The sequence below is a fragment of the Neomonachus schauinslandi genome, chromosome 13 (assembly GCF_002201575.2).
Source record: "Neomonachus schauinslandi chromosome 13, ASM220157v2, whole genome shotgun sequence".
Classification (NCBI taxonomy): domain Eukaryota; kingdom Metazoa; phylum Chordata; class Mammalia; order Carnivora; family Phocidae; genus Neomonachus; species Neomonachus schauinslandi.
In genome coordinates, this window is record NC_058415.1 from 83,182,742 (window position 1) to 83,210,268 (window position 27,527).

Sequence of the window (27,527 nt, forward strand, 5' to 3'; positions counted from 1 at the left end):
GTATTCTGTATAATATCAGTTATTTTAGGGGTACCTGGGTGGCTCAGTCAGTTAAGTGTCTGCCTTTGTCTCAGGTCATGATCCCAGGGTCCTGGGATTGAGCCCCACATTGGGTTCCCTGCCTTCTCCCTCTCCCTGCCGCTCCCCCTGCTTGTGCGTGTGTGCGCGCGCTCTCTCTCTGTCAAATAAATAAAATCTTTGGGGAAAGAAAAGTTATTTAGAAGAATGTCTTTCAATTTGGGTTTGCCTGTTTTCTCATGAGTAGACTGGGAACGAATCCATCCTTGTGTGTATACGTGCCCCTACTATATCATATCGGGGGCATATGATACCAGCGTAAATACACTGGTGATATTGACCTTGCTTACTTGGCTAAAGTGGTATCTGTCAGAATTCTCTACTGAAACTTACTATTTTTCCTTGTGTAATTACTAAATATTCTGGGGCTATGCAAATACTCTGCTTCTGTTTAAAACTATGCTTTTATTTTAGCATCCATAAGTCAATCCTGCCTACAGCAATTGTTATCGTGTGTTTTAATGGTGATTTTCTATTTCCCTCATGCCTTCTACACTTATTAATTGGAATTCTTCTATAAGAAAGAACTATCACTCCTCTATTCAGTTAGTTCTATCAGTGAACTCATGGATATTTTATTCTTTGGGTTATAAACTAATGTATAGTTATTTTGTTGCTCAAGTTGTTCCAACTTTGGCTACTGAAAGTGCTTTCAGGTTGACGTCTATGACCTTTTGATAATGCCCTGCCCCCTCCTTTTAAAAAAAATATAGCACATTCTAACTTTCTGGCACCACCAGACGCTCCAGGCTCATCTTATATTTTCCCTGCCTCAACCCTAGAATCAACCCCTTCTCCAAAGAGTCCTGATTCCCTTTATTGATATTTGGAAACCAAGATCTGGTTTTTCTAAATTTTTTTTTCTAAACATGAGTACATATTGATGCTTCCAATCTAGCACCAGAGGTTTCAGTTTAGCCTTCCCCTTTCCTGATTTTTAACTTTTTTCTGATGTGAGAAACTCGACTCTCATTATCAACAATATATTCACTTGTTTGTTCAACCCGAGTATACAAATAAAGTAGTGACAGAATTCCCAACCCATAACCTTGACAGAAATAAATTTACACACTAGACAGCTTTGTTTGTATACAGTTCTTTTTATCTTCAGCCCTACGGTATACAGGATACAGTCAAAACACTATTTCCCAAGGTCAGCTCCTTTCTCTCCCATTTCCTGCAGTGTGGCTATGTGATTTATTAGTAATATCAGTTAGATTCATTTATCACAGTCTACATTGTCTTTCCCCCTATACTGGTTTGCTTTTAAACAAATTTATATACAGTAAAATTCAATTCTTTAGTGGCATATATTTCTATAGGTTTTGACAAATGCATAAAATTATGTCGAACACTACACTTCCATATGGGACAGTTACATCAATTCAAAAATATTCAATGGCAACTGTAATTTTAATTCTGCTTTCTCAGCACCAGCCAGGAGGTGGCAGGGTTTCTCTCTGGGAGGCAGCCTTCACAAGGCAACTAAGCCATCTTGCAATGCAGGAAAATGGGACTCAGGAAGGCAGTTCCCACCCCTCACACTCCATGTATCATCTTCTCCCGGCTATGGTTACAGGAATTAAGAAGTTAAGCTTCTTCTTCCCTGAAATAGGAGAGTTTGGTTAGAAGCCCCAGAATCTCACACTCCAACTGAATAAGCAGGATGAATCATCAGAGAGTAGTCAAGAAGGCAACCCATAAATATGCTTTGGTAAAATACAGTGAAGACAACAAAGGGAAATGAGAAAACGAGACCATGACCAAATCATATGAAAGGGGGTATATGCCCATAGACTCTCTCTTCAAGGCATCACCTGTTTGGTACTGATGGCTGGGAAAGAGTGGGGAAGAGAGAGGACTCCTAGGCAAAGGAAAGAACCTGAACACAGGCAGGATAATGCAAAACAGGCTTGAGGCACAGTAAGTTCCAGACAGAAGATGAGATTAGAAACACAGAGGACAAAGTTGTTAAGTTTTAAATGCCCTCTTATAGGTATTTGTCATCCAGTAAACACAGGGCATTCCATCATGCAAGTACTATGCCGTATGGTAGACATGTTGTCTATGTGGTTAGGTACAAGCTCTGCTTGATTAATAACAAACCTAATAATTATTATCAACATAATCACCACTAACCTATCTACTGGTAAGTCATTTTACCTCCCCAATCTGCATTATAAACTGAGGGGAGTATTTTTTTAAAGATTTTATTTTATTTTATTTTATTTGTTTAAAGATTTTATTTATTTGGGGGCACCTGGGTGGCTCAGTTGGTTAAGCGACTGCCTTCGGCTCAGGTCATGATCTTGGAGTCCCGGGATGGAGCCCCGCATTGGGCTCCCTGCTCGGCAGGGAGTCTGCTTCTCCCTCTGACCCTCCCCCCTCTCATGTACTCTCTCTCAGTCTCGCTCTCTCAAATAAATAAATCTTTAAAAAAAAAAATTTTATTTGACAGAGAGAGAGACAGTGAGAGAGGGAACACAAACAGGGGGAGAGGGAGAGGGAGAAGCAGGCTTCCCGCTGAGGAGGGAGCCCTATGTGGGGCTTGATCTCAGGACCCTGGGATCATGACCTGAGCTGAAGACAGACCCTTAAGGACTGAGCCACCCAGGCGCCCCTAAAGATTTTATTTTTAAGTAATCTCTACACCCAACGTAGGGCTTGAACTCATGACCCCAAGATCAAGAGTTGCACACTCCACCAACTAAGCCAGCCAGGTGCCCCTAAACTGACGGTAATATTTAATAATAGGTTTGTGCATTTTCAAGGAGATAATGCATAGAAAGTGTATAAGAGTTTCTGATATACATAGTAATCAATAAATATTAGTATTATAAATAAATTATAAATGACCTAAATTTATCTAAATGCTGTTTTATAACTTTCTTACCTTTCTTCCTAATGGGCAAGTTTTCAAAAGATTCTTCTTATCCCACATATAATAAAAAAAGTCTGAAGTATATCTGGTTGTCTGCATTTATTAATGTGACAAAACCAACTTGAATAGTTCGCTAAATCTAACTCCTACCCCTATACATTACTATTATGAACCCCTAGTACCTTGCTGAGTAGTATTTTATATATACGTTGTCATATTTAATCCTCTACAGAACTCTGAAAGGTTAAGTTTTATCATACTATTTTTTTTTTAGATTTTATTTATTTATTTGACAGAGAGAGACAGCGAGCGAGGGAACACAAGCAGGGGGAGTGGGAGAGGGAGAAGCAGGCTTCCCGCTGAGCAGAGAGCCCGATGCAGGGCTCGATCCCAGGACCCTGGGATCATGACCTGAGCCGAAGGCAGACGCTTAACGACTGAGCCACCCAGGCGCCCCTATCATACTATTTTAAAAGATCATTGAGCATTAGAGACATAAAGCAAACTGTGCAAGGTCACAGAGCTAGTCTGTCACCAACCTCTGCCTCCATTCTTTCTACTGAACTGTACTGTACTACTCTCTACCCTCTATGAGAATACTCTTAATTTCTGACATTGGCCCTCTCCTCTTCTGTATCCAAGTTCTCTCTGGGTGATTTCTACCCACAAACAAAATTTTGCCATCTGATTGCAAATAGTTCCACAAACTTCTACTTGAAGGCAGGACTTTTCACTTCAGTTCCAGTCCTACATATCCAAATTCCCTGGTGGACACTGTATGTGTCCTTCTTAGATACCTCAAACAATGCACTGCCAAGGCCAACATTTTGCCCCACTTGCTTTTTAGGCTGATTTTTTTTTTTCTGGTGGGGTCATTACTATTAATCCAAACCTGCAACTTCAACTTCTGGTGTTGCCCAATACCCAGTATGTTATCAACTCCTATCAGGTAAGCTTCTCCACATCTCCCCACCTTTCCTGCCCCTCCGTCAGATTCTTCACATCTTTCTTCTGGACTCTTCTAAAAACTTTCTAGGTGGCCTTTCTGCTTTCCCCACACCAATCCATTTTTCAAAGCCTGCCTCCTGGATTAATCCTCTTACAATATTGGTTTATTAACATAATGTCAGGCTAATGGCTCTCGGAAAGCTTCCCAGTAAATCCCAAATTCTTCACCAACCTGGAAGCAGATTTCTAGGCATACCTAACCTCTGAGTATGCCATGATTCTAGCAAGCAAAATGTTATCACATTCAGGTGACATACTGCCTTTCTGCTTCTTCATCTAAAATTCCTACTTCCTGTCATCATGCTCTGAAAGAAGAATTAGTGGAGTATATTAATCCGAGTTAGGACTTGATTGTTAACTGGGGTCTTGCCAATTGGAGCCTGTGAATTCTCTCTCACAGAATCCTTAACATCTCACTAGTCTTGCTCCCCACCTACTCTGGGAAATCCCTGTAGGCAGGAACTGTGTCAAATGTGTCTTGGGTTTACGAGTACACAGTACAAGACCTGGCATATAGTGCAGGTTTGGGAAATGAAGAACTCCACGGCTTAAGAGCTGACCCCAAAGGTAAAGTGATGGTAAAGTGGGCAGTCGAGCCACAAGCACCACTCACCCTTCCGATTCATCCCCATCTGGAGGCACTTGAGCAGGCGGCAGTACTGGCACCGGTTCCTCTGCTTCCGAGACATAACACAGTTCTTGTCACGACTGCACCGATACACCCGCTTGTTGCAAATGCTCCGCTTGAAAAACCCCTTGCAGCCCTCACAGGAGATGATCCCATAGTGCAAGCCTGTAGCACGGTCCCCACAAATGAGACAGGTTCGTTGTTCAGCCCGATCATCTGGAACAGAAACTGAACATATTCAAATTACAACACATGGGAATAATGGCTTTAAGCCTGCAGTTCTCAAATAAGCAACCTTGGGGCGCCTGGGTGGTGCAGCTGTTAAGCGTCTGCCTTCGGCTCAGGTCATGATCCCAGGGTCCTGGGATCGAGCCCCGCATCGGGCTCCCTGCTCCGCGGGGAGCCTGCTTCTCCCTCTCCCACTCCCCCTGTTCCCTCTCTCGCTGTGTCTCTGTCAAATAAATAAATAAATCTTTAAAAAAATAATAAAATAAAATAAGCAACCTTGCTCTGGGAAGATCAAGAACATCACTCTTTCCCGGCTAACTGGCAAACAGGGGTCATTTTTAGAGCCTTTGTCCTAGGAACAGACCCTTGCATCTACCTGCAGATATCACAAACACAGCCTGTTTTAAAAAATAACTCATGCTCCTCTCCCTGGGTTTCATCATCACTTGGACCAGTATCCAGGTCAAAAACTTGGGAGATAGCCCTGACTCCTCTCTCTCCCTCACCTTCCTCAGCCACAGCCCATCACTTACTTCTACCCTGTAGAAAGGTGATAAGGTGATTACTGATAATTTATGTTAAGTGCCCAGCAAATGGCATATACCTAGTAAATGAAAGTTATAATTATTAACCAGTGAAGAAGTTTTAACCAGGCCCAGCCAGCCAACCAGTCTTCCACCTATTCAACAAATAGATATTGGACAACTGTTCTATTCTAGGCACTGTTGTAAAAGGCATGGCTACAGCAGTGAATGAAAGTCCCTGGTGAAGCTTACGTTCTAGCAGAACATCTACTCTGTGTCCAGGCCCTGTGTTTGGTACTGGGTACTGGGTAAATCATCATGACCCCCACAGTCAAGGAACTTACTGCCTCGCAACAAACAAGTTAGTCAAAGAGGAAATTCAGGCTGGAATATAACTCTCTAACTTCCTCTTCCCTCAAATTTCACTTACTCAGGATCAAGCTACCGCCAAAGAACAGGCATATGACAAAAAAAGTGCCCTGGTGAACTGTGATGTCAGAACTTGCTAGCAGGTACAAGAAACCTCCCAAGAAAAGGTTTTGATCAGAGGCCAAGGCAAGAAACCAGAGATCTGAACCACACTCCTGAGTCACAGGCAAGATATAATGATTAAGAACACACCCCAGATCTTTCTTTAAACCCCAGTTCTGACACTTACCAGCTGACTGAACGAGGGCAAATTAAGTTACTTCACCTCTCTGAACCTAGTTTCTCTCATCTGTAAAATGGGGATTATAATGGTACCTACATACATAAAGTACTCAGCACAATGCTTGGGCTACAATGGACATTTAATAAATGACAGCTATTATTTTCATTATCATTATTATCCTAACAGATCCACGCTTAATGTGATAATAACATTCCTGAAAAGAGAAGCATTTGAAAGCAATGTTACAGGAGGAGCATGGCAGTATACATAGGAGAGATGTAGAGAAGGCAGGAGACTAGCATTTAGGCAACCTTTATTATATGCCAACTTTGAGATGTCTTTATGATCCCTATTTGTAGTAGGCTGGATAATGGCCAACCAAATATATCAGGTCCTAATCCCTGAAACCCGTAAATGTTATCTTGTAAGGAAAAGGGATCTTTGCAGATGTGATCTAATTAAGGATCTTGGATTGGGAGATTATTCTGGATTATAAAGGTGAGCCCTACTTGCAATCACACATGTCTTTAAAAACAGAGAGACAGAAGGAGATTTGATATAAACAGAAGAGGAGAAGATGCCTGCATGCGCACACACATGTACACACAGAAGAGAAGGCGATGTGAAAACAGGCAGAAGGCATCTGAAGCCAAGGAATGGCTTCCACTACAAGCTGGATGAGGCAAGGGATGAATTCTCCCCTAGAGCCTCTGGAGGAAGTGTGGCTCTGCCCACCTTATTTTCACATGACTTTTGAACTTCCAGAACTGTGAGAGAACAAGTTTGTGGTAATTTTTAGCAGCAGCACAGGAAACTAATACACAATATTTTTTTCATACAGGGCAACAGACATATATACTAAGGCTCTTGCCCAAAGTCACACAGCAAATAACAGTTATGCAGAGAGAAGCAGATACAGGAGACCACACAGCTAGGGAAACAGGAGAGAGGAAACACCTAGGTTCTTGAGGACTCTATATTTCCTAGTTACAGACCTTTCCAAGACTTTATAAGGCTTGGATGAACTTCCTAACTACGGGCAAATTGACATACCATGACAAACTGACATTCCCATGTCTTGTAATACAATACCTTCTTTTCTTTTTTCTTTTTCGAGCTAACTTAAATGAGTTTTTGTTATTTGCAACTAAAAGAAATTTGGTTAAAATATAAAAATGGCCCTGGTGTAATAACCATTCTTTTTCTTTTCCTTTTAAAAATGCAAAGGAAAAATAAATAAGTAAGAATGCAAAGGAAGCTCAAGGTAAACATTAGAGCAAAGTTACAACAGAGAATTAAAAAACTAAAACAGGAAAGGCCAAAAAGGCAAAATGAATGACATAACAATAGTACTATGTGTGGGATGTGATTTCCTGGAGTGCTGGGCTTGAGTTGCTGATTGGGCTTAGAAATAGAACGAACATGGAATGTTGTGAAAAAATCTAGATTGGATACAGAGAATTTAAATTTTCTCATTTTAAATTCAAACCTTCAATATTATATATGACCTTTCTCTATATTTATAGATATATATATCTCACATTCTACCATATATAGGATACATATCATATATATATATATACACACACATTAAAATATAAACCAGAAGTCTACTAGAATAGACTTAAAAAGTTATAATTAATCAATATCTAGAAGAACCACACCATCTCTTTCTCCCTTTCTTCAGAGTTATGACTTCACTGAGTACAGACCATTACCAAATACCGTGTTTTGTGTTGTGTCACATAATTCTCATAATCCCAAAGGTGGATACAACTGCTATTACCATTTTTGTAATTGAGAAAATGAAGATCTCAAAAAAAGTTAAGGAACTTGTCCATTTAGGAAGTGGCTGACCCTAATCTGCCAATATCAGAACTGGAGTTCAGTAACCTCTTCAGAAAGCATTCGTATGGCATTCTGTCCAGCATCTGGATCCAGGGCAAAGGACCCACTGAACAACAATCAAATACAGAACTATTAAGAATCTGCTTATGTCTTGTAACACTGCTTGTTCTTTTCATGAGCACTTAAAAGGCTACGATGAGATCAAAGTCGAGGTGGGACTATTTCTCCACCAATGGGCACAGATTGGATTTTCTTTGAGTCCTGTGACTGCGTCTCTTTCATAGCTATTCTTTCTGCCATTTTCTGTTTCTATAAGGAGCACTGGCTTATGCCACAGACCAGGAACTAATTCAGAAGGAAGTCTCTCAAAGGTACAGGAGAAAGGCCCTCTCCCAATCAACTGTAAAGCCTCTCACAGAAGCACTTTACAAACTTCCCTCACAACATGTGGGAAAGGATCATAAAAACAGGAGAAGCTATTGCTAATTGACCACTTGGGTACTAGGTTCTGTGCCAAGCACTTAACATGTTATTGTGGTGAATCATAAAAAATAAGGTACCCTTATTTTACAGAAGAGGAAACTGAAGCTTATGAGGTGATATCACTTTCCAGCAGTCACCAGCTAGTAAGTATGGGAGCTGGGCTGGAACCCCCAAAGTCTATGAACCTAATCACCACATGCTGTAGCCACAGCAAGGCAAATCTATCTATACTATATGCAGGTAAGTCAGGCCCTTCCCTACTTGGGAAAAAAAAGTTAAAAAGTCAAGCCCTTTTAAATGAATAAATTGAAGCAAAATGTCCCAATGGTGCCTTGCCAGATGTCAGATATAGATTTCTGCATCTCCTATTCTTGTAAAGGACTTGAAGGATATTTAAAGCATGTTTATATTCATTATCTCACTTGTACCAGGCCAGGACAAGGATTAGTCTTAGAGATACCACAAAGAACATTTAGTGAGTACTGACTGTGTCCCATGCAACATTCAATAACTTTTTACATGGATGGCCTTACTTATTCATCACAGTAACCGAGAGGTATCATTATCCCCATATTACAGAAACGTGGAATCTTAGAGTTAGAAAGTACCTTAGAAATTGCCTTGAGCAGACCTTTACCCAAGGCATGAATTCCCTCTAGGATATCCCAAAACAAGGGGTTGCTCCACACTCTACTTGCACATCTTTAGTGACTCAATAAGATACTTCATTCCATTCATTTCATTTTAGACAGTTTTAAGGATTCAGAAGCTTTTTCTTACACTAAGCCAAAGTCTGTTAACCCACTGCCCTGAGTTATGTGCTCATGGGCAAAAAATAAATGTATAATCTAACCTAGTTCATATATCAACCATTCAGAGATTTAAAGGTAAATGGGGTTCCCAACTGTAAATTTTTTCTTCTCCTACTTCTTAATGAATCATATAGTATCAAAATCTCTTAAAGTATCCAGAACTGAATGGGGATGGGCGGGGGTGCGGTGGTTCTTAATATAATTTAAGACTCAATTAGCTTTGTTTATATGTTTCTTCAGCTATCAATACCAGTAAACAAACGTATTTTATACTTACTGGTGCTATAAAAATGCCACACATTTTATAATAGGCAAACTGAAGCTTAATGAGGTAAAGAACTTTAATTTTGGTTACATAACCAGTCAGCAGTAGAACTGGAATTAGAATTCCATACCTCTTATTTCCAATCCCCTCCCTACACTTAATTCATATCTGGTTCACAGACATCTAAAGGTTGAAGCATTTATCACATATACTATTAACCCACGAAGTTCTTTTTGTTTTTTTTAAAGATTTTTTATTTTGAAAGTAATCTCTACACCCAACATGGGGCTCAAATTCACAACCCCTAGATCAAGAGTCGCATGCTTTACCAACTGAGCCAGTCAGGTGCCTCAACCCATGTCTTTCTTTTTTTTTTTTTTTTTTTTAAAGATTTATTTATTTATTTGAGAGAGCAAGAATGAGAGAGAGTACATGAGAGGGGGGAGGGTCAGAGGGAGAAGCAGGCTCCTCGCTGAGCAGGGAGCCTGATGCGGGACTCGATCCCAGGACTCCGGGATCATGACCTGAGCCGAAGGCAGTCGCTTAACCAACTGAGCCACCCAGGCGCCCTCAACCCATGTCTTTCTTACTCCATTCTTGGAAAGGTAAATGTTGAACCCAAAGGTAGGACTTTGTATTTGTCCTTGATCAATTTTATCTTTAGATAATAAATTCTGTATGTCATTCTGGCCTATTGAAATCTTTAGGGATCCAGTCCTGCCATCCAGTATACTAGTTATTTCTCCTACCTCCTTTTCTCCATATATGGTATTAGATTATTTTCATTTCCATCCTTAAAACAATACAGAATATGGCCTTAGCAAGCTGTTAAGAGCCCCTTTTCCAATCTGACTTAACCATTAGCATTCTGGAAATAGATGCTCAGTTAGCTTTGTCTCTTAATTACAGTAGACACTCTAGTTTGGCTTGCATTTCTCTATCTTATTTGTAAGGATATCATAAACGACTGTGTCATATAACTCACTGAAATTTCAGATTCATACACCATCTACAGCATTCTGAAGAGTGAGACTAACACAAAGGAAATGTTCATAACCGTCCCTAACTCAGCACTGTTAATCTATTAATTCTTTGTCATTAATCTGTATTATTCTACCTAAAACACAATGGAAAGAAAATCAGGCAAATAAGTACTTCAAATTGGAGACTATGGATCATAGGAACTGTAGTGCTCAGAAGTCAGTAAGATAAGAGACAGAGGAGTTGATGAAAAGCTGAGGATTTGAAAAATGATAGGTATTTGAAACTGAACAAGTAGTTTGCTATCTGCAAAAATAGCAATGGGTAAAAATTACTGTAGGAGAGGGAAGACTTACTAATTTATCAGAGAAGCTGAATGTTTATCTTGATCAGCAGTACTAGAAGGACTCAGATAGTGAACTTTGAAAATACCATTTTCTATAAACAGGAGCCCAGACTTCTTAGAGAAATGTTTGATTCCAGGTTTGAATGTTGTGCTACCTAAGACTAATAATGGGGTCATGTCAAAAGGATATAGGAAACAACATAAAAAGCCTCCCACTGGCCTAAAATGGAGCAACCTATGCATCAAAAAGAATAATGATAGCAATGAATTAAAACACTTCAAATATAAAAATCAATGCATTCACAGTAATATTAAAAAGAAAAAACTCATTAGTTACCATGGAGGTTGCTAGGACACCCATTCATTATTCTGAAAATTTATGTATTAAGGGAAAAATCAAACATTAAAAATAAAAACTATTGGAATCTTTCTCTTGCCCCTGTCCCCAAGAGTAAAAGAAGAGAGAAGGGTGGAAACTAAGACAGTTTTTAAAGAACTTTAAACTTTAATTGAAAAGATTGAGACTAGGTGAATAGATAGATCAGCCTGGCAGTCAGGAGAATGGGGTTGGACGGGGAGGTCGAGTTGATCTCAGGGTCTATGGCAAGGTAAATCTCAACCCAGGGATGGAAAGGAAAGAGACAACTGTCAGCTCTCCAAATCTCTTGAACATAAGCAGTAGAACATAGAGACTAAGAACTTGGGCTTTAGAGTTAGACTCTTGGGCTCAAATCTAGGCTGTCAATTGCTAGCTATGTTACCTTGGAAAGTTTCTTAACCTCTCCAGAGGTACCTGAGTTTCTAGTCTATAAAATGTGGATAATATGGTACCTTCTTCAAATAACTGTTATAAGAATCAAGGAATTAACAGATTGCCTATAAATGACATGGAGCTCTAGATTCCTCATGGTATTAGAATGAAACAGCTTTGTAAACTCCTAAGTACTAGACACTATTATTATTGCTTAACTGCCTTTTTTTCTTTTTTTTTAACCTAAAAAAAACTTTAAGAAATTAGCACAGAAGAGGATTATTCAGTTAGTCTGGTGGCAGGAGACCGTAATGACAAATTTCCTAGGAGGTGAGCTCTGAAGTATGATTACCAGTTAGACAAATGAAGGCAGAGGAGGGTAAAGGAAGAAGAAACAATTGGGATATAGTCATGTCTTAAATGGAGCTGGAAACCTCTCTCCAACTTGGGTTTCCTCTGAGAAGAATCTCATTCCTTTCTAAAACAGACAATATAGTTCATTAAACTTTAGCAAGACTATCAAGATGAGTTACACAGAAATGTCCACAGATATATTATCAGATTATGTCCTACCCCTCTATACGTGAAAGAGTCATGACCTGCCCACAATTTTGTTCCTGTGCAATATTCTAAAAGGAACTTGCTGGTTATTCATGATAAATAAATGTAACCATACATAAGCAATATTAGAAAAAAGATAACGTATGTCTTTGCTAGTTTTTCAAACCTTAGAAATAATCTTAAGAATTTTTTAAAAAGATTTTATTTGAGAGAGAGAGCATGAGTGGGTGAGGGCAGAGGGAGAAGTGGACCCCCTGCTGGATCCCAGGACTCCAGGATCACGACCTGAGCCGACGGCAGACGCTTAACCAACCAAGCCACCCAGGCATCCCGAGAATTTTTTTTAAACCAGTAATTATTCTAGTGCAGGTAACAAGAACTATTACATTAAGTTTCATTTCTTCAAATTTTAACACTCCTGATGAGATAGATAAGGGTAAATGCAGAGCTCAGTTGGGGTCTCTATGGACACACATTAATTTTTAGAGGCAGATATGTCAAATTCAAATGAAATAATGAAAATGATGAATAAAGCAGCTGACATGGTTGGTGTAGAAAATCAATAACAATCGGCATCAGGTACAGAGCCCTAGAAGATCTCTTCAGAGCACACTGACAAGTGTCTGCTCAAATAAATGGATGTTCCCATCTCTACATCATTTAGCAAGAACAGTAAGTAAATGAGAACAAAGACATTCATTAAACTAATCTGTTCATTAATCTGACCAGAATCTTACAATACTTAGGTTCTTGTTTTATAAGAGTGGCAGGACCCCTTATTTATACCTAACCAAAGTTGCATTGCAGGTTAAGCGTCAATCACAGACATTAACAGTAACATCTGGCACCACGACTGCTACAGAGAAGATGCTAATTTTGTTGAATAAATAAATGAAATATGTAAAAGTGTAAAAAGTTTGAAATACACTGGCTTGGTAGTTAAGACACAGTGAGTATGAATTCCAGCACTGCCACTTCCTAGCTCTGTAACTGTGGGCACATATCTCAGTTCTCGAAGTCTCTCTATCAACTGAAAAACAGAGATAACCATAGTACTCACTTCATGGACTTACTAGGTAATAAATAATATAGGTTACAATGATAATAACATGTACCCTGGTACTATGCAACAAGTTCTGTTCTTTAAGCATCACACATAATTCACTCTTTCCTCACAATTCTATGTAGTAGATACTATTATTACCTCCATTTTGCAGATGAAAAAAATTGAGACAGACATAGAATAAGAACTATGCCCCAAGTCCCCTGGCTAATAGGCAGGGGAGCCAGGATTCTAAGCAGACAATCTTGCACCAGGATCTGAGACCTTTCACACTAAACTAAACTGCTGAATACAATGCCTAATATATAGTAAACACACAATCAATGTTAGTTGTGCTACTGTTGTTAAAGACAAGTTTTCTGTAAGATTAGAACCTGATAAAAATTCGCAACTTTCTGAAATATTTTGTACTTTGTTTTAAAAAAATCCACCTTAAACAAAAGCAATAAATAATGCTTTAGTTAAAAAAAAGTCTTTGATAGATTTCAACATTATTATTGTTCAACTCTTAGCAAACTAGGAATAAGAAAAAACTTGCTTAATATAATAAAGATTATCGAAAGAAACCTATACCAAGTATCACACTTAATGGTGAAATGCTTACAAAAAGTTTTTCTTTTCAGATTGGAAGTAAGACAAGGCTGGTCCGTTGTCAACACCTTCATTCCAAAGTGGAAGTACTGGAGGTTCTAGAATGCACAGTGAAATGAGAAATATACAAAAACTAGCCATATTTCTATACCATCCACAAAGAGATGAAAATTTTAAAAGATGCCACTTACAACAGTACCAAAAAAAAAAAAAAAAATAGGATACAACCCAGTAAAGACATGTAAGATTTCTATGGAGAAACTGTAAAACAATTAATATAAAATATTTCTAAGATAAATGGAGGATGTTCAGTAACTGGAGAGGAAGACTATGCTCACAGACTGCAAGTTATTACTGTAAAGATCAATAGATAAAGTGAAATCCCAACTCTGTGTGTTCATGTATAACTTGAGCTAATTGTAAAATGTATGTGGGAAAAGCAAAAGAACAAAAACAGCACAGATATTTAAGAAAAATAAGACTTCACCATATATCAATATTCATTTTAAAGCTATGGTAATTAAGATGATGTTTTATTGGCTCAGGGATAGACAGACCAAAGGAACTGAATGAAGACATACCATACCACAACATAACTAGGCACGTAATGGGATACTTAATTTACGACAAAGGTGGCACTGCAGAGCAGTGAGGAAAAGACAAGTCTTTTCAGTGAACAGTGTTGGGACAATTAATCTACAAGGAAAGAAAATTAAACTTGACCCTACCTCACACCACGCAAAATATTTAATTGCAACTAGACTAAAGACCCAAATACCAAAAGCAAAATAATATACCTCTCAGAAGATAATAAAAACAGATCTTCACGATCTTGGGTTAGGAAGAGATTTTTAAAATAGTCCACAAAAAGCACTAAGCATAAAGGAAAACTTTAATAAAATTAGACTACATTAAAATGAAGAATGTTCATGGGACACCTAGGTGGCTCAGCTGGTTGAACGTCTGCCTTCGACTCGGGTCGTGATCCCAGGGTTCTGGGATCGAGTCCCGCATCGGGCTTCTTGCTTGGCAGGAAGCCTGCTTCTCCCTGTACCTTCTCTGCCTGCCGCTCCCCCTGCTTGTGCTCTCTCTGACAAAAAAATAAATAAAATCTTTTAAAAAATAAAAAAATAAATAAAATGAAGAATGTTCAGAGAGTGAAAAGGCAAGCCACACTGTGCAAGAAGATATATGCAATACATACAACCTACAAAGAGCTCATATTCAAAATATGTAAAACTCCTATATAGCATTAAGAGAAATGCAAACCAGTAGAAAATTGGGCAAGAAACCTGAACAAGCATTTCACAGAGGAGACTATCCACATCATCAATAAACTTAAGAAAAGATGTTCAAACCTATTAGTAATCAAGGCTATGCAAATTAAAACCACAATGACATACTAATGGCTAAAAAAAAAAAGACTTCAAGTTATGGTGGCAATTTTGGAAAAACTAACTTTCATATGTTATTGGTAGAAGTGTTTATTGGTACAACTACTATATAAAACAGTGTGTCATTATTAATGTTGAAGATATACCTCTCTTATGACCCATTCCCAGTTATATATGACCCAACAGAAATGCATGCACATGTGTATGAATGGACAAATTTGAGGATGTTCATAATGACAAGCTTTGTCAAAGCCGCAATTAAAAATAACCCAAATATGGGGCGCCTGGGTGGCTCAGTCAGTTGAGTGTCTGCCTTCGGTTCAGGTCGTGTGATCCTGGGGTCCTGGGATGAGCCCCACAGGCTCCCTGCTCAGTGGGGAGTCTGCTTCGCCCTCTCCCCTCTGTCCCTCCCCCCCAGCTCATGCTCACACTTGCTCTTTTTCTCTCTCAAATAAATGAAATCTTAAAAAAAAAAATGCAAGTATTTATCAGTACCACTAGAGATAAACAGTGTCATTCATACAATGTAATACTATACAGCTGTAAAAGTATCTGAGCTACTGCAACAACATGGATGACTAGCACAAGCACTGTTAGGTAAAAGAAGCCAGATCAAATAAAAACCCCCAAAAACAAACTATTCATAGGATTCCATTCATATTAAATAACTTAAAACAATAAAAACAACAATAAAAACAGGCTCGAACAATAAAGAGACATATAGAGAATAGTGCTGGAGTGGAGAGGAATTTTTGAATCCTGGCAATGTTCTATTTCTTGACTTGGGTGATGCTTGCTTTACATTAATTCATTAAGCTGTAAAATTGTGTTTTATGTACTTTTCCCCAAGGGTTATATTTCACAGTAAACAAAGTTGAAAACAAAAGATAACAGGGCACTTCAGGTAAGGGAAAGGAATCAATGAAAAAAAAAAAAAAAAAGGAAAACAAATATAAGGTGTGTTTGGGCAAACTACGTAGATATATAATTAAGCAGAGAGATCTTATAGAAGAATGGTCAGAGAGAAGTCTAGAAAACTGTTTGGAATAGACTGTAATTTATTTATTTATTTATTTTTAAAGATTTTATTTATTTATTTGACAGAGAAAGAGAGAGCACAAGTAGGCAGAGTGGCAGGCAGAGGGAGAGGGAGAAGCAGGCTCTCTGCTGAGCAGGGAGCCGGACGTGGGGCTTGATCCCAGGACCCCAGGATCATGACCTAAGCCGAAGGCAGCTGCTTAACCGACTGAGCCACCCAGGCACCCCAGATTGTAATTTATTTTATCCTACTGATAAAAAGACTACTGAGATTTTTAGAGGTGCCTGGGTGGCTCAGTCGGTTAAGCATCTGCCTTCAGCTCAGGTCATAATCTCAGGGTCTTGGGATCAGGTCCTGGAATGGAGCCCACACTGGGCACCCTGCTCAACGGGGAGTCTGCTTCTCCCTCTCCCTCTGCTCCCCACCGCCACCTGTGCTCTCTCTCTCAAATAAATCAATAAAATCTTAAAAAAAAAAAAGAATACTGAGATTTTTTAAATGGAGATATGTCTGGATCACAGTAGTATTTTAGGAATATCAATCTCACAATGATGTGCAGGTTGCGACAAGATGAATGGCATGGGCTATGGGTAACAGGAATGGGAAAAGGGTCAAAAATGAACTTGAGGTTCTACACCAAGGTGGCTGTGAGAAATGTGGTATCACTAAAAGAAAAGAGGAAAGTAAAAGCTGTGTGAGGGACAAAATCATCCTCTCTTTAGTTTAAGAGAGGATGATAGGTGAGTCAAGTAGAAATATTTCAAAGGTAGTTATTTAGAGGACAATGATTAAAGCTAGGATGAAAAATCTGGGAGTCAACACATGGAAAAATTAAAGCTATGTCAATAGATTAGAACTCTATGAGATATAGGGGAAGGTAATAAGTTAGGGAATGAAGTGAGATTACATGATCAAATAAGACACAGGTGGAATATAAATCCACGATTAAGAGAAAGATAAGAAACAAAAGGGTTTCATAAAGAAGAGAGTACTGTCAAATGCAATGCAGGTCAGAAAGTGTGAGGAAGAAGAAAAGGCTCAAAAGGTCACCACTAATAAAATTTTCAGTAAACTGATTAGAACAAAAATCATACTGAGTTAAAAACAGGCGAGTAGTGAGGCGCCTGACTGGCTGAGGCAGAAGAGCATGTGACTCTTGATCTCAGGGTTGTAAATTCAAGCCTTACACCGGGTGTAGAGATTACTTAAAAAATAAAATCTTAAACAAAAATTGCTGAGTGGTAAATAAATAAAACAAGCAGTGTTTTACTGAGTAGTGTCACTCCATTTAAAAGTAATAGAAGAACATATTGTAGGAAGAAGCAACAGCTTTTAAACAGATGTTAATTTTTTTAACTAGGGGAGATTCATATGCATTTAAAGAAGATAAGCATAAGAACAAAGGCTTTTGGGGCGCCTGGGTGGCTCAGTCGTTAAGCGTCTGCCTTCGGCTCAGGTCATGATCCCAGGGTTCTGGGATCGAGCCCCGCATCAAGCCCCGCATCAAGCCCCGCATCGAGCCCCGCATCGGGCTCCCTGCTCGGCGGGAAGCCTGCTTCTCCCTCTCCCACTCCCCCTGCTTGTGTTCCCTCTCTCGCTGTGTCTCTCTCTGTCAAATAAATAATCTTAAAAAAAAAAAAAAAGAACAAAGGCTTTTTTTTTATTTTTTAAGACTTTACTTACTTGACAGAGAGACAGAGAGAGCACGCGTGCACGCAAGAGCACAAGCTGGGGAGCTGCAGAGGGAGAGGGAGAAGCAGGCTCCCCACTGAGCAGGGAGCCTGATATGGGGCTCGATCCCAGACCCCGGGATCATGACCTCAGCCCAAGGCAGACACTTAAACAACTGAGCCACCCAGGCGCCCCTAAGATTTTATTTTTAAGTAATCTCTACACTCAACCTGGGGCTCAAACTTACAACTCCGAGATCAAGAGTCTCATGCTCCAACGACTGAGACAGCCAGGCGCCCCAAGAACAAAGGCTTTTAAGAGAAGAATGAACTATAATTCAGACATATGTTCAAAATAAAAACCTATATGAAAAAAAAGTTTAATATTTAAATCTTTCTTATTATTTTATTTTTATTAGGAAAAAGATAAGTTACTTGGGCACGTCAGAAAAGTAAAGTGATTCACCCAAGGTCACAAAGTGAGTTAAGTGATGGAGCTATTTCGACCTTACTACAACCTTACTACTTTTCCAAAGACAGACCTCCCACTAAACGAAACTAACTCCTATAGAGGTAGGGTGCAGAAAGAGAAGGATGGTATATATCAAAATTGAGCCTCAGTGTTAACTGCTGCCTTTTCTTCCCCCAAACCAAAGAAACAACAGGAGTCACAACAAAGAACTAACTAGATGTATTCTTACCATCCTGTGAGTGATCACTTAGTTACCTCCACATAGCAACTAGTTCTACTTTAATTTGGGTAAGTATAGAAGAAAGCCTGTTACAAAATTTCTCTTGGGCTCATCTCTCCTCTCAGACCCACTCTTACAAAAATACCTCCCCCACCCCAAGAAGGACATTTTACTCATTCCAAGGGCTCAGGTTACGCAAATTACAACTGGAACTGATTTTTATCAAAACCTGCTTTTCAGACTGTGATGAAGGCCAGATTTAGGAAATGGAGAGTACAGCTGCTTACTTGGCCAAAATTATACTGACAACTAAGGCAATTTGGAACTTGCCTAGCTAAAAGGTATTTAAAACAAAGGGTATTTAAAACAATTTCAACTGGATTACTGGTTCTAACTCCTCTGATCAGCTGCACATTCTTCTAAGTACTACTGACTCCACTCAGTTTCATTGGTCACCACCATCTGAAATGAAGTCCTTGAAATTAGGAAGAGGTACCCTCAAAATTTCATCTGAAAACATAGAATTTAAACAGAAATAAGTGAAAATCCTAAGAATTCTCGTCTGCTGCACAAACCACTATAAAAATCAATTTCCAGAGGCCACATGTGGAGTACCTCAGAGGACATTTCTAAAAAGTATTATCAGTTGAATGAAAACAAGTGAGCAATTCACAAGATTGGTATGAACTGAATGTTTAGGAGTTATCCTTACAGGTCACCAAATAAAAGATGGGAAAAAGAAAAAGAGGGGTGCCTGGCTGGCTCAGTTAGTGGAGCACGCAACTCTTGAACTTGGGGTTGTGAGTTTGAGACCCCTGCTGACTGTAGAGCTTCCTTTATTTTTACTTATTTATTCATTTTTAAAGATTTTATTTATTTATTTGACAGAGAGAGACACAGCGAGAGAGGGAATACAAGCAGGGGGAGTGGGAGAGGGAGAAGCAGGCTTCCCGCTGAGCCAGGAGCCCCATGCGGGGCTTGATCCCAGGACCCTGGGATCATGACCTGAGCTGAAGGCAGATGCTTAACAACTGAGCCACCCAGGTGCCCCTGTAGAGCTTACTTTAAAAAACAACAACAACAACAAAGAAAATGTTACCGTCATTAACTGCTTAGGCCTGAAAACAAAGATGAAATGGTTCACAAATTACAATTAGCTGAAGCCACAGGAAATGAATCCAGGGAAAATGCTACCCCATCATTCAACAGGTGGGGCCAAGAAAATAAAAATTCAGACCACAGTCCCTAGTTCCTTTCTATCTCTTACGTGTAGGAACCTTCAAATTAGGAATAAAGTTTCTATTTGTGGTGAAACAGTTTTCATATTCCTGTAAATTCAGGTTTTCCAGATAGAGATAACCTGGTAATCTGTGGTTTGTCCTATTTGGATTGCTACTGGGACCTTTTAAGGATCCCTTATTCATTTAGGGAAAAATAAGAGTTGGTTGAGCCTGGAAAGTCTTCTCTGAAAAAATACAAACATACAGATATTTCATTAATAGATAGCTTGGATCCATGCACTAGAGCTCTAAACAAGTACATATTTTTGAAGCTGGAAGAATAAAGTAGACAATGATTCACTATGTAATAATTACTACTTCTTGCTTCAAATCATCTTGTGACATTTATTCACTGAATAAACATTTGAGAGTTCCTCTGCACTATTCACATATTACCTCACAATAGTGTAGGAGACAGACATCATTCCCATAATTTCAATACAGAGCAGTCAACACTAAACTAGAAAGAGAAGGTATACTGGGCACAGAGAAGTGGGTGATTCTAGTGCTAGATGAGGAAGCTGAAAGATTATCTAGAAGAGGTGTCACCTGAACTGGGCCTTAGAGCAGAAGTATGTCAAAGGGAATTTCAGCCAGAGGGAACAGTATAGGCCAAGAGGCTTGCTGGCTGTCGGTATTTAAATGTATTTTAGAGGAGTGTAGTTATCTGAGATAGAGGGAGGTGAGAAAGGCCTTGATGAATGCTAGAACATGAAATTCTGGAGTTAGACTGACTTGGGAGTCTTCTGTAGGGAGGCTGTAGGCATGCATGAGATTGCCAGAAGGCAGTGTACGGTAAGAGAATAGAAACTGTAATAGACAACTTTTAGGTTGTCTACTCAGCTCACACCAATCCTCTTTCCTTTGAGAACAGCCACTGCTGTGGCCTGTCAGGCACCTGGTTTACACTGCTAGATAAGCTGAATGGAGCAGAAGAGATAATGGCTACTGCTAACTGGACTACAAAAAGACAATGGCTCAAGTTGGTTCAATGAAATTCTCGGTCCCCAAGATATTATAATGAGGACACAAAATTACTAGCTTCTGATGAGCCTGAAACTGTGAATGTGACTGATGAGATGGACTTGTTCCAGAAAAGGAGAGAATCCTCATCTCTGTGGTAGTGGTGGTGATGAGGGGTGGGATAAAGTGAAGCAGAGGGGCTATACCTTATGACTTCATAAGGGTTGAGAGTAGTTGCTACGGCTCCTGAAGCTTAAATATGTAATTAAAACATACTGGTCTCAATTCAATATGTGGACACTCCCAGCCTGAACAAGCCTACTTCCTCCCTTTTCCACCAAGAGTTTTATAGCCTTTGGAGTTAAATACCACTAGTCTCAACAAGTGACTTACATAGTTACATGATTTCTAGTCCCCTTATCATACTGGTCATCTGCCTTTCCCTCTGGACATGTTCCTGCTTGTAAGAATCCTATGAAAATAAATTGTTCAGAATGTACTGTGGCTTGGGGTGCCTGGCTGGCTCAGCTGGTAGAGCATGTGACTCTTGATCTTGGGGTTGTAAGTCTGAGCCCCACATTGGGTGTAGAGATTACTTAAAAATGAAATTAAAAAAAAAAAAAAACTACTGTGGCTTGATGAGTACAGAACAGAGAGGGAGTCTATTCTTCTTACTCCCTTTGGTATACTATGTTTTATTTTTTTCTAAAGATTTTATTTTATTAGAGAGAGAGGGAGAGAGCAAGAGCGTGCAAGCAGGGGAAGGGGCAGAGGGAAAGAATCCCAAACAGACTGTGCACTGAGCACAGAGCCCAACGCGGGGCTGGATCTCATGACCCTGAGAGATCATGATCTGAGCCGAAACTAAGAGTGGGACGTTTAACGGACTAAGCCACCCAGGTGCCCCTGTTTTGTCTTTTTTAAAGATTCTTTAATTTCTTTAAGTAATGTCTACACCCAAAGTGGGGCTTAACTCACAACACCAAGATCATGAGTCACATGCTTCACTGACTGAGCCAGCCAAGTGCCCCAATATGTTTTTAATTAATATAAATCTAGTCTATCACCTTTAGGATAGTTGTAATGTATCTGTGAAAGTATACACTATATGACTGCATAAAAAGATGATGGATTAATGTTATTGATCAGTACTAAGTATACAGGAACTCAAGCCTCTCAGCTTTTTTTCATGTTTTGCTGCTAAGCTGCCTCATTCACATCCTGTAATGGCAAGCTTAGGCCTTGGCACCAAATACAAGACTGTTTATTGCCTTGTTTGAGTTGCCCTGATGTCCTGATTATTAAGATGGTATGAGCTTTTCCTCCTAGCTTTGGATGATCAACAGAAGCACAAGACCCACATTCCACATCTGTACTTCAACTTTTATACAAAATAGGTAAGGATTAAGCTAGGCTTGTGATCTTAGGCTAGTCATTTCTCTATATATCAAAAAATAATACAGTAAGGGTAATTTTTTATATCAAAATTTTAATTTTTTTAGCTATGTTTTTACATGTATACTCCCCTCCCCAAGTTTTACTGAGATGTAACTGACATATAGCACTATATACATTTAAGGTGGACAGCATAATGACCTTACTTATATATACTGTGAAATAATTACTGCAAATACAGTGATTAAGAGGATGAACCATGAAGTCAAGCTGTGTGGATTCAAATCTCAGCTTTTACATTTATTAAATGTATGGTCATATTGCTTCAGTTCCCTCATCTGTAAAAGGTGGATATACAGGACCTATACCACTAGGTTTCTGTAAGGACTGAGTTAATACATGTAATATGCTTAACACAGAGTTAACATGCAAAATTCCTGACACATAATAAATGCTTAACAGGGGTGCCTGGCTGGCTTAGTTTGTAGAGCATGTGACTCTTGAGCTCAGGGTTGCAAGTTCAAGCCCCATGCTGAGATTACTGAAAAAAATAAAATCCCTAAATAAATTTTTAAAAACGCTCAGGGGCGCCTGGGTGGCTCAGTCGTTAAGCGTCTGCCTTTGGCTCGGGTCGTGATCCTGGGGTCCTGGGATCGAGCCCCATGTCGGGCTCTCTGCTCTGCCAGGAGGCCTGCTTCTCCCTCTCCCGCTCCCCCTGCTTGTGTTCCCTCTCTAGCTGTCTCTGTGTGTCAAATAAATGAATAAAATCTCTAAAAAAAAATAAAATAAAAATTAAAAAGCTCAATAAATGTGAGCTATTATTATTACTATCATCATATCATCACTAGTTTCTCTCAGGATATTCATCAGTAAAATCAGGTCAGTGATTCCCCCTGAAAAGTTCCTATGAGGACTAAATAGGAATATATAAGAAAGTGCCCTATATAAGCTCTAAAGTTCAGGGTGCCTATGAAGAAAGATGGGAATTCACCTGAGTGATGTCTAACTCTGGCATGCCTGGGGCCTACTGGGTTTGCCTACCAGTGAGGTATATATAGAGTAGCTTCATATATCTCGCTTTCTTCAGCAGCATGATTGCTCCCCTCTATAACTCCTTCAATTTTGGAGATTACTACTTGGGTTAGAGAACCAAAAATTTATTTATTGGGCTTTTGTAATAAATTGTCCTTCAAGTTTTTTGTTTGTATATCTTATTTTTACTGTAATTATAAAGTCAAAAGCAAAAGCAACCCCAGCTTTGCATTCTAGCTAGTCACTATTTTAGTTGTGTGATAATCTCTCTGAGCTTCAATTTCCTTCTCTATAAAGATAAAAATACTCATCTTACAGAATTGTTGTGAAAATGAAGGAATTAAAATATATAAAAGACCTGTAGAAATGAAGATGTGGAACAACAAAGATGTAGTTGCATTTTATTATGTTATGGTTATTATTTCTCCATCCAGGGTCCATAGCTCTTTTTAGAAATATCTTCCATGGGGCACCTGGCTGGCTCAGTTGATAGAGCATGAGACTCTTGATCTTGGGGTTGCAAATTCAAGCCCCACATTGGGAGTAGAGATTACTTTAAAATAAAATCTTAAAAAAGAGAGAGAGAGAGAAAAGAAATATCTTCCATGAATTTGAGCTTAATTTACAGGTCCCTGTTAGAGAGGTAAAAACATACACAGTGGAATTATACCAAAGAGTTAAGCCAGAGTTGTCAAAATCTCCTTTAGGAAAGTGTGCATACACAAAATTGTCTTTGCCTTTATTCCAAAGAGACTCCTAGGGACTTTCGTTATAGTATAGCTTTCAACTGTTAAAATCTTGCGCTTCCACTGTCAAAACACTGAATTAGAGACTGATTTGGCTACTGAAGCTTCCACTGATGAGGATATTACTAACTCTGAGAGTTGATGTGTTTGTTATTACCTATCTTGCCATTTGTGACTTCTCTGATTACTTGATCCTGGATTATGCAGTCATTAAATTGCAAAGCCACAGGGGGCTTTAGAAATACACCAGTTCCTCATTCTCACTTCACAGATGGAGAACCTGAGGTCCAGAGAATTAAAGTAACTTGCGCATGTTTGCATTAGTAACCTCTACACCAAAGCTGCTTCTGCATTTCATTTGGCTTTTAGATGACCTATCTCTCTACAACACTCAATGGCTGCTATTCTGGATCACCTGAATTTGCATACCAAACTTTCTATTCTGGTAAACTGTTAACTCTTTGCAGAAATTGGGAATACTACGCAATCTTGGGTGTTAAAGCGTTCAAGGCAACTTTCTGAAATTTAAGTATCAGAATTGAATATAGATGGGTCCTCAGAATTGCTATATAGTTCCACACTGAAATCCTTAAGATATCTATGTAAACTCTATGTGGACCAGCACTTTATCTGTCCTAATCACTGTGGGGTCTATCCATGGAGTTTTACAAAGTGAAAGTACTCAGGAATGCTTGCTGAATGAATGAAAGAAACTGGATAAGCATCTGAATTCTTTCCTTTTTGAAACACTTTCTTCCCTTGGCTTTCAGAATACCACTCTTGACGTTTTCCTACTTTCTCTCAGACTACTAGTTTCTCAATCTCTTTTACTGAGTATCTTTGGAACTCCTAGATGTTGGCATATCTTCAGGGGTTAGTCCTATCAATATTCTCTCTTTAAAGGACTCAGTCTTCCATCTATATTGTGATAATTCCCCCAAAGTACACTTTAACCAAAAACCCCCCTTGAGTTTTAGACTTCGATATCTAAACTGCCTATTTAACATTCCATTTAGCTTTCTAACAGGCATCTTAAATTTATTAAACATAATTCTAGATTCCATTCCTACCTCCTATACTTGGTAATCTTCTTCATCTTACTAACTGAAACCAATATCCATTAGCTGTTCAAGCCTAAAATCTAGGAGTCACTCCTTAATCCCTTTACTTTTATATTCCATCATCCAAACCATCAGCAAACCCTATCAATTCTCCCTCCAAAACAGATCTCAAATCTACTCTTCATCTCTAGTACTGTTAGCACTACTTTAAGCTATTACCATCTCCCACTTAAATGACCATTTGGTCTACTACTGGTCTCTCTACTTCTCTTGGTTCTTATAAAGTTAAATATATACTTACCATATGACCCTTTGAGTCCACACTTAGGTAATTCATCATAGAAAAATGAAAGCCTAGGTTCACACTCAAACTTGTACATGACTGTTTATAGCAGCTTTATTCATAATCAACCCAAACTAGAAATAACTCAAATGTCTTTCAAGAGATGAATGGCTCAACAACCATACAATGAAATACTATTCATCAATAAAAAAGAGAATCAATTATTGATTGATACAGGTAACAACTCAGATGAATTTCAAAGGGATTTATACTGAGTGAAAGAAGCCAGCGTCAAAAGGTTACATGCGGTATAATTCCACTCATATAACATTGTCAGGAAGATAAAAGTATAGAAAACAGAGAACAGACTGACCACTGGTTGCTAGGAGGTTAGGAGTAAGGTGAGGTTATAACCAGGAAGGGATAGTAGCATGAGGGAGTTTCTGGGGGTTAAAGTGCTCCATATCTTGACTATAGTGGTAGTTCTACAAGCCACCTCAAAAACTCAATTTTACTGCATGTTAATTTTAAAATTTAAAATTAAAAACAAAAACAACTAATGGTACTTAACCAAAAATATTATAATACTTTGGTCACTAATCATCAACTATTTCACGAATATCTAAGTAAAACTACAATGAATATCTTAGTAAAAACATATACAACTTGCCCTAGAAAACTAAAAGAAAATTTTTAGTCTTAACTAGTGAAAGAGATATTATTAAGATAATATATTATTAAGGGGCGCCTGGGTGGCTCAGTCATTAAGCGTCTGCCTTCGGCTCAGGTCATGATCCCAGGGTCCTGGGATCGAGCCCCACGTCGGGCTCCCTGCTCCGCGGGAAGCCTGCTTCTCCCTCTCCCACTCCCCCTGCTTGTGTTCCCTCTCTCGCTGTGTCTCTCTCTGTCAGATAAATAAATAAAATCTTTAAAAAAAAAAAAAAGATATTACTAAGACTCTATTTCTCCATTCATTAAAGAAATACAACAGAGCCCACTTCTGTTTGGAACATTCCCAGAGCACAGATGGCCCTAGGCAGGGAGTATAACTTCTTAAAACCACTTAACCAAGCCCTCTCCCTCTTAAAGGACCTGGCAATTTGTAACAAGGTTAAGTAAGGTTACAGCATATTCTCCCTAAATCCCAGCAGCAGCGGTGTAGAGGCTTCCAGCTCTGAGGCAGACCTGTGTTCCCTTCCAGCAAAGTACTACATTAATCTCTTCAACATATTTGCAAGGGGTGGATTAAGAGGAATGTGAAGAGGGCTCTCCTGCTCAACAGGGGTAAGGGCATCCATTCACAGACTAAAGCTCTCTCTACGGCTTCCTTTGCATCTAGGGCCTTACTTATAACTCATGGGATACCCTGTCAGGTTGTTTTATATTGCTATGCCTTCGCTCATGCTGCTCTTTCTGCCTGGGAGACACTTTCCCACTTTACCAGCCATCTCTCGTGATGCTTTCCTGGGTAAAGTCTAACCTGACAGCCCAAACAGAAACGATCACTCCTATCTCTGCACAACCTCTGTACCCTCCAGGATTGCTATCATTGTTCCTCCAACACTTCATTGCACTTACCTATTTACTTCCCTCTACTAGACTGTATGCGCCACAGAACAGGGAGAGATTCTTACTTTTTCTGCATCCCCAATATATACCAAGCACAGAGCAACCACCAGTGAATGTCAGTTGAATGAATGAAGAGTATAGTTTCTCTACTTGCAAATCAAAGTGCACAGTTTATAAGGACTCTAGATAACAAACTAGTGGGCCAGCCCAGGTACACTGTGCCAATACTTAAAAGCTCAGTACTCAGCTCCCTAGGTCCCCCCAATTCTAAGGTCTTGGTGAAAGAGAGACCAATTAGCATGCTTTAAGTAAAACCATATGTTCTAGGAGAGTGGAAAATGTACTCGCCACATTTTCCTTTGCCTTACCAAAAGGAAATCTTCTGACCAGATTTAGTTTAATGGGTCCAGAAAAGAGACATGTGCATTATTAGAGATTCTCATACTATTTGCCAAAAAGTGTGTTTGTAACCACTTCCACGTGTAAAACAATGTTCAGAATAAGTGGTAGTCTCTCTACAGTCATCACTAGGACCAAAAATCATGAAACTTAAACAAGGAATATATGCACTCCTTCACACGCTATACACACACACAATTTTACTAATGTAGCCAAAGGGTTCTGCTTCCCTGAGGCACTAAATCAATACTTTCATAAAACTAGCACTCCTCCCTAGACATTCATCATTCTCTTACTTTGGGGT

General features: G+C 39.1%; 1 protein-coding gene across 1 annotated transcript in view; it reads right to left on the bottom strand.

Annotated features, from left to right (window-relative positions):
- Nucleotides 1-25,352, bottom strand: part of NR6A1 (nuclear receptor subfamily 6 group A member 1) — a 54,994-nt gene extending 29,642 nt beyond the window's left edge. Inside the window, exons 1-2 of the mRNA XM_044920429.1 lie at nt 25,274-25,352; nt 4,581-4,811 (exon numbers count right to left, since the gene is read on the bottom strand). Coding sequence (XP_044776364.1) covers nt 4,581-4,811; nt 25,274-25,352 — 310 coding nt within the window. The remainder of the gene's footprint in view (nt 1-4,580; nt 4,812-25,273) is intronic.
- Between the last annotated feature and the right edge of the window lie 2,175 nt (nt 25,353-27,527).